The following is a 12,837-nucleotide window of genomic DNA, read 5'->3' on the forward strand; positions in this document are numbered from 1 at the left end:
TCAGCAGATGAGGGAGACTTGGGGGAACTCCAGTAACTTTGCCATGTTCAATTATGTTACTCTCATCTTCACACAGATATAAAAATCCTCAGAAAACCTCATGAGGTTTCATAAAGGAGAAGAAAATGTAGGAGGCTTTGTCTGGCCCTGAATTGGCTGGCAGAGAAGACAGCCAGGTCAGAAGTGCAGGCAGTGATACTTAAAGTGGGAGCAGGCAGCCCATCCTTGAGGCCCAGAGAGGAAAGCGTGTAGTAGGAAGCCAGCTCCAAGTTGGGTGTGATTTCTGCAGGGACAGGCAGCGATGGCTTTGGGTGAGCTGGAGCCCCTCCAGCCTTCAGAGTCCCCTCTTTCTCTCCCCCCCCCTTCCTTAGCTCCCTGGCTAAGCAGAGAGTTGGACACAATTGTGGGCAAACATTTTTATTCTGATCACATGCCAAATTCCCCAGGGCTGGAGAAAGGCTGGTGCGGTCAGTGCTGCAGGAACTGCAGCCCAGGGACAGATGCGGCCTGGGACAGATGCACAGTGCTTCTTCTAGCGTGCCTGGAGATAGCTCACCAGAGGGGGTCACTTGGTCTGCATCTAAGAGTCCACTTTTGACTCCAGAGATGGAAGATTAATGCCGGCAATGGGGTGGAACCCTGGGACCTGCTCTTGTTCTTGGATCTGGCTTCTGAGACGCTGGATTTCTAGGCGTTGCATTTCAATAATTCTCCCAGTTTCTTCTTGCTCATTTAGTCTCCTGGTGGGAGCAATGCTGAGAGTGTCCTTCCTGGGTGCTGTAAGGGACAGAGCAGGACTAATGTGGGCCTGTCATCGGGCTGCTGCAATGCTTTTTTGAAACCAGGTTATCCTCCCTTCCTCCCTCCCTGCCCCCCCCCAAATTTTTATTGACCACCTACTATGGAGTCGACAATCCCAGATGCTAGGAAAACAGAGATGAGCCATTTCACTTTCTAGCAGAGATGGAGAAATGAAGAGCCACGCTTCAGAGTGACAGAGAAAGGTTGAGCATGACCTCAGTCCATCCTCTCTCCTGAGCACCCCAGTCTGCCTGCCTTGAGGGCCCCCTCTAGTGCAGGCTGCTCATTCTCCCATTCCCCACACCTCAAGCAGGTGGCACTGTTCTGTTGACCTAGGTTGGCTTCCAAACTGCCAGTCTTCCTCCTAAGGTAAAACTCTTGCTCCTGGACAGACTCCCCACTACCCTTCCTGGTGTGGCCACTCATTCACGTTCCTTGAGGACATTCCCTGCGACTCTCAGTCATCCTTAGTTGCTGCCATCCTGAGCAAGGCTGGTGTCCCTGAGGGTCCAGGGCTCATCCCATCACACAGCCTCACAAAGCTGGACTCTCAGCACCAGCGTCCTCGGCCTCCACGCCATGTCGGCACCCACTCCTGTGGCTTCCCCTCCCACATCACAACCAGGACCCTGCATCTTTTAAATCTTTCACTCTTGTACTCCATTCTCCCATCACAACCTTACTGTCTTGTGCTCAAGACACTTGTTCTCTGACAGAATTTAGACCTCTTCCCAAACAACTCCGTTTTTAACCTACCAAATGGATTCCTTTTAGATTCACTCCCTTTTTGGTCCGGTGAGACCCAGTTAGAAACAATGAGTTTCTCGCACCATTTCTTGCAGCACCCTCGGAGTTCTAGATGCCCTATCCTTCTGCCCCCAACGTGCCCTGCACAGCCCAAACCTGAGATTATCCAACCATCTGGGGTTTCCACTTTAATATCTGACCTGATGCAGGCTACTGAAAAGGTAACGTGTGAGATTGAAATTCTTGGTTTCCAATCCCAGATGGTGTTTATGTGTATACTGTGTTTCCTTGAAAATAATACCTAGCTAGACCATCAGCAATAATGTGTCTTTTGGAGCAAAAATTAATATCAGACCCAGTCTTATATAAGACCAGGTATAATATAATAAATATAATGTAATATAACGTAATATAATGTAATATTATATAATATAATATAATGTTATATATATATAATAAATATAATATAATATAATAGTGGGTCTTATATTAATTTTTGCTCCAAAAGACATTACAGCTGATGGTCCGGCTAGGTCTTATTTTCGGGGAAACACAGTAGTCAGCAAACTCATTCATTCTCCACAGCAGCACTTCCCAACTTCAATCCCTACCTCCTCTCCCTGACTCAATTGTGGTAAAATATGTACAACATAAAATTTACCATCTTAGCCATCTTAATTGTACAGTTATAGTACATTCTCTTGTATAGTACAGAGTTATAGTACAGTGTTATAGTACATTCACATTGTTGTGCAACCAATCTCCAGAACTCTTCTTATTTTGCAAAACTGAAACTCTGTATTCATTAAACAACAACTGCCCCTTTCCCTCTTCCCCAGTCCCTGACAACCAACATTCTACTTTCTGTCTCTATGTATTTCACTACTCTAGGTACCTCTGATAATTGGAATCATACAGTACTTGTCTTTCTGTTACTGGCTTATTTCGCTTAGCATGATGTCCTCAAGGTTCAACTGTATTGTATCATATGTCAAAATTTCCTTTTTAAGGCTGAATAATATTCTACTGTATGTATACACCACATTTTGTTTATCCATTCATCTGTTGATGGACATTTGGGTGTTTACACCTTTGGCTACTGTGAATAATGCTGCTCTGAACATGGGTGTACAACTAATCTCTCTGGGACCCTAATTTCAATTCTTTTGGGTATACACACAGAAGTAGAATTTCTGATTTATATGGCAATTCTATGTTTAATTTTTGAGGAACTGCCATAGAGTTTTTCATAGTGGCTATGCCATTTTACATTCCCAACAATAGTACATTAGGTTTCCAATTTCTCCAGATCCTTGCCAACACTTGCCATTTTTCAATTTTTTACTGTTTTGGTTTGTTTTTTGTTTAGTTTATTTTGATAGCCATCCTAACTCATGGGTATGAGGAGGTATCTCGTTGTGGTTTTGATTTGCATTTCCCTAATGATTAGTAACGTTGAGCATCTTTTCATGGGCTTGTTGGTCATTTGTATATCTTCTCTGGAGAAATGTTTATTCAAGTCCTTTGTCCGTTTTTTAATCTCTTTTTGTTTTGGTTGTTGAGTTGTAGAAGTTATTTATATATTCTAGATATCAATCCTTTATCAGATATACGGTTTGTAAATATTTTTCTTAGATTTTGTGGGTTGTCTTTTCACTCTTGTTGATAGTGTTCTTTGATGCACAAAAGTTTTAAATTTTGATTTGTTTTTCTTTTTGTTGCCTGTGCTTTTGATGTTATATCAAAGAAATCATTGCAAAATCCCATGTCATAAGCTTTCCCCCTATATTTTCTTCTACAAGTTTTATAATTGCAGCTCTTACATTTAGGTCTTTGGTCCATTTTGAATTAATATTTGTATATGACATAAGGTAAGGGTCCACCTTTATTCTTTTGCATTGTGGATATCCTATTTTCCCAGCACCATTTGTTGAAAAGATTGTCTTTTCCCCATTGAACCGTCTTGGCATCTATGTCGAAAATCATATGACCATATACGTGAGGATTTATTTCTAGGCTCTCTATTCTATTCCATTGATCTATCAGGTCGGTACAAAAGTAATTTCGGTTTAAAGGGTTAAAAATAAATGCAAAAACTGCAATTACTTTTGCACCAATCTAATACCGTGTTTCCCTGAAAATAAGACCTAGCCGGATAATCAGCTCTAATGAGTCTTTTGGAGCAAAAATTAATATAAGACTCAGTCCTATATATTGTATTGTATTGTATTGTACTGTACTGTATTGTATTATATATTATATTATAGACCTGGTCTTATATTATAGTAAAATAAGACTGGGTCTTATATTAATTTTTGCTCCAAAAGACAATTTAGAGCTGATTGTCTGGCTAGGTCTTATTTTCAGGGAAACACGGTATATGTCTGTTTTTATGCTAGTATCACATTATTTTGATTACTGTAGCTTTTCAGTAAGTTTTAAAATCAGCGTGAGTGTGAGACCTCCAACTTTGTTCTTTTTCAAGATTGTTTTGGCTATTTGAGGTGACTTGAGATTCGATATGAATTTCAGGATGGATTTTCTATTTCTGCTAAAAAACATCTTTGAGCTTTTGAAAGGTATTACACTGAACTGGTAGATTGCTTTAGGGAGTACTGACATCTTATCAATATTAAATCTTCCAATTCAAGAACATGAAATGTTTTTCCATTTATTAATGTCTTCTTTAATTTCTTTCAGCATTGTTTTATACTTTTCAGTGTAAATGTCTTTTGCCTCCTTGTTTATTACTTAAGTTTATTCCTAAGTATCTTATTCTTTTTGATGCTATTGTAAATGGAATTGTTTTATGTTTTCCAGTGGTACCAACAAATTAGTTTCATTTTTTATATTTCCTTCCACATTTAAGTCCATGACCCACTTTATGTTAATTTTTAAAAATATTTTTATTAAAATATAGCTAATATACAATATTATATTAGTTTCAGGTGTACATCATAATTATTCAACAGTACCTACCTAGCTCTATATAGAGTTATTACTACAATTGATTATATTCCCTACGCTAAAGAAGTGATCACCAGCACCCATCTGACACTGTACCGCGCTATCACAATATTATTGACCTTCCCCCCCTTTTAAATTTTTTCAATTAGGTGACATTCAATATTATTTTATATTGGTTTCAAATGTACAGCTTAGTGGTTAGACATTTGTATCATTTAGGAAGTGATCCCCCTGACCAATACCACCTGGCTCTATACATAGTTATTACCATATTATTGATTATATTCTCTATACTTTACATCCCCATGACTATTTTGTACTACAGATTTGTATTTATTAATCCCTTCATCTTTTCACCCTGATCCCAAGTCCTCTCCCACCTATCACCCCAATGGATCTAGTACCCATCTGACACCATACATAGTTATTACAATATTATTGACTATATTCCTTAGGCTATGCCCTACATCCCCATGACTACTGTGTAACAACCAATTTGTACTTTTTTTTAAAAAAGATTTTATTGGGGAAGGGGAACAGGTCTTTATTGGGGAACAGTGTGTACTTCCAGGACTTTTTTCAAAGTCAAGTTGTTGTTCTTTCAATCTTAGTTGTGGAGGGTGCCATTCAGCTTCAAGTTGTTGTCCTTTCAGTCTTAGTTGTGGAGGGCACAGCTCAGCTCCAGGTCCAGGTCCAGTTGCCGTTGTTAGTTGTAGGGGGCGTAGCCCACCATCCCTTGTGGGAGTCGAGGAATTGAACTGGCAACCTTGTGATTGAGAGCCCACTGGCCCATGTGGGAATCAAACCGGCAGCTTTCAGAGTTAGGAGCATGGCGCTCCAACTGCCTGAGCCACCGGGCTGGTCCCAATTTGTACTTCTTAATCCCTTCGCCTTTTTCACCCACCATTTCTACCCCTCTCCCATCTAGCAGCCATCAAAATGTTCTCTGTATCTATGAGTTTGTTTCTGTTTCGTTTATTTTGTTCTTTAGATTCCACTTATAAGTGAAATCATATGACATCTGTGTTTCATTGTCTGACTTATTACACTCAGCACAGTACCCTCTATTTTCATCCATATTGTTTCAGATGGTAAGACTTCCTTCTTTTTTATGGCTGAGTAATATTCCATTGTACATATGTACCACCTCTTGTTTATCCATTCATCCATTCAGGGACATTCAGGTTCACTTCATAACTTGGCTTATGTAAATAAAGCTGCAATAAACATGGATAAGCATGTCCCCTTGAAGTAACATGTTGGATTTGTTCGAATAAATACTCAGAAGTGGAATTACTAGGTCCTTCTTTGTCTCTTGTTATAGTCTTTATTTAAAAGTCTATTTCGTCTTGTATAAGTATTGCTACCCCAGCTTTTTGTTTCCGTTTTCATGAAATATCTTTTTTCCATCCCTTTACTTTCAATCTGTGCGTGTCTTTTGATCTGAAGTGTGTCTCTTGTAGCATATATAAGGGTCTTGTTTTCTCATCCATTCAGCCCCCTATCTTTTTGACTGGAGCATTTAACCCATTTCCATTAAAAGTAATTGTTGATAAGTAGTTATTGCCATTTTATTATTCATATGTTTTATTTTTATTTATTTTACCCCTTTCTTCCGCCTCCCCCCCCACTCTGGTTCAAGCCGTTGTTTCTCAGTCTAGTTGTGTAGGACACAGCTCCCTGGCCCATGCTGGTATTACGAGGCTTGTGCTCTCCCAGCTGAGGCAGTCGGTCGCCAGTCGTCGGTGGGCCACTCACAGCAGCTCACGGCAGCTCTCACCGGCTGCCGGCCACTCATGATGGCTACCGGCTGCTCATGGCAGAACACGGCAGCCCGCAGTAGCACACAGCAGCCCATGGCAGCTCACGCTAACCTCCGGCTGCTCACAGCAGCCCAGCTCCAGGGAGAGCTGTTGTTCACAATCTTAGCTGTAGAGGGTGCAGCTCACTGACCCATGTGGGAATCGAACCTGCGACCTTGGTGTTATGAGCACGGCGCTCCAACCACCTGAGCCACCCAGCTGACCCTATTTTTATTTTTCATCTTAAAGAAGTCCCGCTAAGATTCCTTGTACTACTGGTTTGTTGGGGATGAGCTCCTTTAGCTTTTTCTTATATGCGAAGCTCTTTATCTGTCCTTTGATTCTAAATGCTTTGCTGGCTAGAGTAAGCTTGGTGTAGGTCCTTGCTTTGCATCACTTTGAATATTCCCTGCCAAGCCCTTCTGGCCTGCAAAGTTTCTGTTGAGAAATCAGCTGACAGTCTCATGGGGGCTCCCTTGTAACTAACTGCTTTTCTCTTGCTGCTTTTAAGATTCTCTCTCTGTCTTTAACCTTTGGCATTTTAATTATGTGTCTTGGTGTGGGCCTGTTTGGGTTCATCTTGTTTGGGACTCTCTGTGCCTCCTGGGCTTGTATGTCTATTTCCTTTGCCAGGTTAGGGAAGTTTTCTGTCATTATTTCTTCAAATAGATTTTCAATTCCTTACTCGCTCTCTTCTTCTGGTACCCCCATAATGTGAATGTTGGTACATTTGATGTTGTCCCAGAGGCCCCTTAAACTCTCCTCAATTTTTCAATTTTTTTTTCATTTTGCTGTTCTGATTGGGTGCTTGCTGCTTGTCTGGGTTCCGTGAAACTTTGAGAGACCCTAGGAAAGTCTGCAGCATGAGCTAAGACAGGTGGTTTGTACAAAAAAACCAGTGGAAGTGGCTTGGGTGTGTCCAAAAGTTGGGTGGGGCGGGGTCTCGAATCACCAGGGCGTGGCCAACACACAGCAGAGACTCAGATATGGCGGCCACCTGTGTCTGCATGCTGGGAAGACAGAGGGCTCAACAAAGAAACGATGGCCTCCGCCAGTTCTTCCGTCCAGGAGGAAGCTGCCCCACCAGCCCCTGTCTCAAGTCAGACAACTCAGTTCCCCACCATATGTTCCTGCTGCCCCAGCGCTGGAGCTCAGAGTAAGTCCTTGCACTGTCCTTTTAAGAGAAGCGCTGGGACTCCAGCTACCCTCTGTCTTACTCAGTCACAATCTCCGCTGGTTTTCACAAGCAGAAATTATGGGGACTTCTCTCCCTGGCACTGGAACCCTGGGCTGGGGTGGGGCTGGGACCTCTCGCTCTTGAGGGTGGGGGCAACCTCCACAGCCGAGATATCCCTCCTCATTTTTAATGGTCACACGCAGGTGTGGGACCAGCACATTTAATGCTTCTGCCCCTCCTAGCAGCCTCTAGGTGGCTTCTGCTGCATGTCCTTTGTTGTGGGGCTCCGATTCAGCAAGATTTTAGGTGATTCTCGGTTGTTTTGAAGTTTAGTTGTAATTTTGATGTGGTCATAAGAGAAGGTTAGCACAGCATTTACTTATTTCGCCATCTTGACCAGAACTCCCCTGGAATTTTTTTCTTAATTTCATTTTTGCATTGTCCTTGTTAGTGCATAAAAAATGTAGCTGATTTTTGTGTGTCGACTTTGTATTTTGTAATTGTAATTTTTGATCATTTGCATGAAACCTACTCCAATCCTCTTTGGAAGTTTGGAGGACTTTTTTTTTCTTTGTACTCTGGTGTTCTGAAATTTCATGATGATGGTCCTGGTGAAGGTCTATTTTTAACCATTGTATTGGATACTAGGTAAATCTTCTTAAAGATTTTTCCCTTTTGTTTTGAGCCTCACCTTTACCGCCACTTCCAGAAATGTTGGCTTTTGCTAATTCCTGAGCCTTTTGAGGGTTCTGGGATGTGCACTAGGTTTCCTCTAATATTCCCACTTCTGGCTTAGGAGTCAGGTTTTTTGGGCCTATGAAGTCAGTTACCACTCATGTTTCCATTTTCCAGCTTTCAAAATTTTGTCTCTTGTTTCCTTTTGGGTTTTCTTTGATCTTGTGGTTTCTTTATGCTATTGTAGTAGGTTTTCAATTAGCTGGAAGTTCTAATGATATGGCTTTTAAAAAAAAATTTTATTGGGGAATACTAGAGAACAGTGTGTTTCTCCAGGGCCCATCAGCTCCAAGTCGTTGTCCTTCAATCTAGTTGTGGAGGGCGCAGCTCCGCTCCACGTCCAGTTGTTGTTTTCAATCTTAGTTGTGGGGAGGCACAGCCCACCATCCCATGTGGGAATTGAACCAGCAACCTTGTTGAGACTTCACGTTCTAACCAATGGAGCCATATGGACACCCCTCCGCAGCTCAGCGGAAGCTCATTGCTTTCAATCTAGTTGTGGAGGGTGCAGCTCACTGGCCCATGTGGGACTTGAACTGGTGACCTTGGTGTTTGGAGCACAGCGCTCCAACTACCTGAGCAACCAGGCCGTCCTGATATGGTTTTAATAATTGAAAACAAGCAGGTGTGTCTATTAGACCTGTTAGTTAATTATGTGAATGAAAACTGAATAATAAATGCTACTAAAACAAGTGATGGTTTGAGGGTGGCAACCTGTCCTGTTTGGATAAAGAGTTCTTAAAAACCAACTGAACTGGTCAATTCATTAAACAACTTGAGGATGTATATTTTGAGCTAACTTGCCTTGGCGGGCCCATGTTCAAAATCAGAGGTCAGATTTAAGTTCTTCATGATCCAGGCAGACAATTGGTAGTACTCATCTTTAACTGTTATGAACAAAATCTTCCAGAAGAAAAACTATATGATATGATGTTTGGTTTGTTTCAAAATAATCCATGATGTGTGTAGGAGGAAATAACTGGGGGTGGGGATACAGATGAAACAAGAATGACAGAAAAAGATACTTGTTGAAGTTGGGGAATGGATTCATTAGACTTTTCTAGTTTTGTGTTTGTCTAAAAATTTCCATGATTCCGTGTTTCCCAGAAAATAAGACCTAGCCAGACCATCAGCTCCAATGCATCTTTTGGAGCAAAAATTTATATAAGACCCAGTCTTATTTTACTGTAATATAAGACCCAGTCTGATAGAATACCAGGTCTTATATTAATTTTTGTTCCAAAAGACACATTAGAGCTAATGGTCCAGCTAGGTCTTATTTTCGGGGAAACACGGTGGTAATAAGAAGAACCTGGATATACCTCAACTGATTATTTGGTAGGATGCTTGGGCATATTTGAAATATTTTTTAAAGAGCAGTTTTGCAAATGTTCATAGACACATCTATGCTTCACCTTCAACCGAAGATGTTTTCACCTCCAAAAAGTCAAGTACCTTGGTCTTTATAACACAGGCTGTGCTCTTATGTCGGTTATTTAGACCTTCAGGTACTACTCAGAGGATTTACTATTGTCTCAAGTTCTGTTTAACTCCAGTGAAAAGGGCACACAAGAAAACAAAATTATTTATATACATATATAATTTTGTAATAGTTTAAGCCTTACAAGAAGTTATGAAAATAGTAGCATTCCTGTGTATCCTATGGACACTTTCTCCTCAATGATAATATCTTCTATAACCACAGTACGCGAGGAAACTGATATTTGAAAAACCCAGTCCATAGTCATGAGATGTTTCGTTCAAGTGTCTAACCTTTATTCCTGAATGTAAACCACCAGAAAGCAATATACTTGAATCACGTTGGCTTAATTTTCCATAGAAATGCCTTATACTTTTGGTATTTGATGGTCCAGATAAAAATGGACACCTGAAGAGTCTTTTTTTTAATTGTCTGAAAACCTACAGTTACAGACTGTTAATTATGTTATTCAGTATCCTTTTCATAAGAACTATATACATGATCATATTTCTTTTTTTCCATTTTTGCCTTGGCGGTCAGTAATTCAGTTATAATTGCAATAACTAACTCATTTACTATTTCTAATGTTATTCTTTCCCTTCTTCCTTTACATAGCTTTGATCTTTTTTTTTTTTTTTTGCCTTTAATTGTACAGGTTTACAATCCTTTATCCACAATTCTGAAAGGCAAAAAGCTCTAAAAATGAAAACCATTTGTAAATGATGAGTTTAGGGTGAATACTCATATGTTTCATGACAGAAATCCTCATGTGTTTGATTTCAGGGCACTGCCCCAGACCCCTCTAGGGCTGTCCTGTATTAGGTTGGTGCAAAAGTAATTGCAATTTTTAACCTTTTAAACCACAATTACTTTTGCACCAACATAATAATATAAAGTATACAGTATTCTTTAAGATCTAAAAGATTCTGAATTCTGACACAGGAGCTAACTGCAAGGATTTTGTTTGAATGTGGCAGGCTCCTCACAGGAGAGCAGGAGTGTGACATGGAGAGGCTCCCAGAAGGCCATGGGGTGTATGTGATCTGACACAGGGGGACACTTAGGAGAGGCCTTGGAAGCCAAAGGGAGACCTGCTTGTGGCTGCCATGGGTGCCTGGTCCCAATGCCCACCTCCCTCAGCCCTTGGTGACATTACCTGTCTCTGGGACCTCTAGTGGTCGGATTTTCTTCATCAGTTTCAGAGCTGCTTCAAGGTCATAGACTTGGGAACGGGTGAGTTTCAGTTCTCTGCGGAGCTCATTAATCTCCTTGATAAGGGAGACATTTTCCTGCAGTGAAAAAGGGAAGAGAGTGAGTACAGATGGATGAGTGATTAGTGGGCAGGGTACTTCCCCTGGCCAGGGGCCCAGGGTGTGGGGAATCAATGGGGTTGGTCCTGGACCAAGATGAATTCTCTGGTTCTTCTGTTGGAACATGAATCTTTATCCTAGCGCATGGATCAGCCTCTCAAGTTACCAGCTAACTTACCTTCAGGTGGACTCTGGCAACATAAGAAACAGACAGTGCTCACTGTTCCCATTTATCCAGGCTCTTCCCAACATCAACAGCAACAACACTTTTCTAAGGATTTGATATGAATTTAATGCATTGAAATAGCATAATAACCCTATAATTAGATCTATTACAATCACAATTTTACAGAAGAGGAAACTGATACACAGAGAAGTTATGTAACTTGCCCAGATTACATAGATAGCAAGTGACAGAGCCAGGATTCTGACCCTGACAGTCTGGTTCTGGAGCTCTGAGCTCTTAAATACTGTTCTATGCTTTATTCATTTTTTTAAAATTCATTGTTGAACCTACATTTATAGGGTATCTGCCATGTCTCTGAGATGCACACAGAAATAAGACATGGTTTCTGCCCCCAACAGTGCACTGTTTGGTGAGGAACACAGAGAAGTAAATGGATAAGTAACATTTGCTACATCCATTGGAAGTTCACTTCTCGTTTGTGTTTGACAATATCATCCATCCATCCATCCAGCTCCCATCTGATATTAATTGAGTACTAATTATGTGCTGCCCTGAGGTATATAGACAGTGAGACCTGGCCTCTGCTTTTGAGTAGTTTAGGGTGTAATGGGGGAGCTGGGCACAGTTTAGCGTGGTGACCACCTTGCTGTGATGCGGGGGTAGGGCACAGAGGAAAGGCACTTAGCTCTTCCTGAATGACCAGGGTGGTTCCTTGGAATTGACCCTTAGGCTGAGGCTTGAAGGAGTTGCCAAAGGGAAGGTCAGGGGATCCCAGATGACTGGAGCAGCAGGAGGAAAGCACAGAAGTATGACATGGCTGGTGTGAGGGGGGCATTTGCAGTAGTTCTGTATCACTGGAATGCTAAGTGAGACAGGGCAGTAGAGAGGATTGAGGGCGAAGAGCCTGCACCCTGGGACTAAGCACTCTCTCCTCTCTTCCCTCCCACACCTCAGATCACTGCCTCCATTTTCACACTCAGCATGAGGGCACCAAGGGTGGCTCCATGGAGGTGTCCCCATCACTGTGGGCTGAGAGAGACCCTGGCCATTTTGCTCTTAGAAACTCCGCAGCCTCAGGACTTGGCTGGTCTACAGCAGCGCCTCTCATACTCGTATGACTGTGCAAACAAATCACCTGAGGGTCTTATTAAATGTGGCATCGGACCCGGTGGGTCTGGAGCCGGTCCCAAGATTGTGCATCTCTAACCAGCTCCCAGAAGATGCTGCTGCTGGTCTGTGAGCCAGGCCATCTGTGGGGAGCGAGGCCTTGAGGGTCTGGGTACCGAATGAGGCGAATGCAAGCCAAGTCTATGGAAAACAGACCTGTGCCAGGAACAAACTGTGCTTCCACTAGGGACATTCTCTCCAGAGTGGTGAGTGTGAAGTCAGAGCCCAGAGAACAAGATGATCCCAAGCACTGTTCTGAGTCCTGAAAAGCACTTCTCGGTTATGGGGACAGGCCTACGGAGCCCAAGAGGGAGCAGGGGCTGCATAGGAGACACCCCATCATACCCTTTCCCTTCGGAGACTCTTTATCTCAGCATGTCAGATGTACCTTCCGATTTTCAGTGTGTCACTTAACTTTAGTATTCGTCATTCCTCTCTCTTGGATAAAATGCCCCGTCATTGCC

General features: G+C 42.0%; 1 protein-coding gene across 1 annotated transcript in view; it reads right to left on the reverse strand.

Moving 5' to 3' along the window:
• Nucleotides 1-403: 403 nt before the first annotated feature.
• The window catches only part of CFAP57 (cilia and flagella associated protein 57), a 62,523-nt gene continuing 50,089 nt past the window's right edge, over nt 404-12,837 (reverse strand). Inside the window, exons 22-23 of the mRNA XM_081056567.1 lie at nt 10,866-10,998; nt 404-777 (exon numbers count right to left, since the gene is read on the reverse strand). Of these exons, the coding sequence (XP_080912693.1) occupies nt 581-777; nt 10,866-10,998 (330 nt within the window). The 3' untranslated portion in view covers nt 404-580. The remainder of the gene's footprint in view (nt 778-10,865; nt 10,999-12,837) is intronic.

The sequence above is a fragment of the Rhinolophus hipposideros genome, assembly GCF_964194185.1.
Source record: "Rhinolophus hipposideros genome assembly, chromosome: 8".
NCBI lineage: Eukaryota > Metazoa > Chordata > Mammalia > Chiroptera > Rhinolophidae > Rhinolophus > Rhinolophus hipposideros.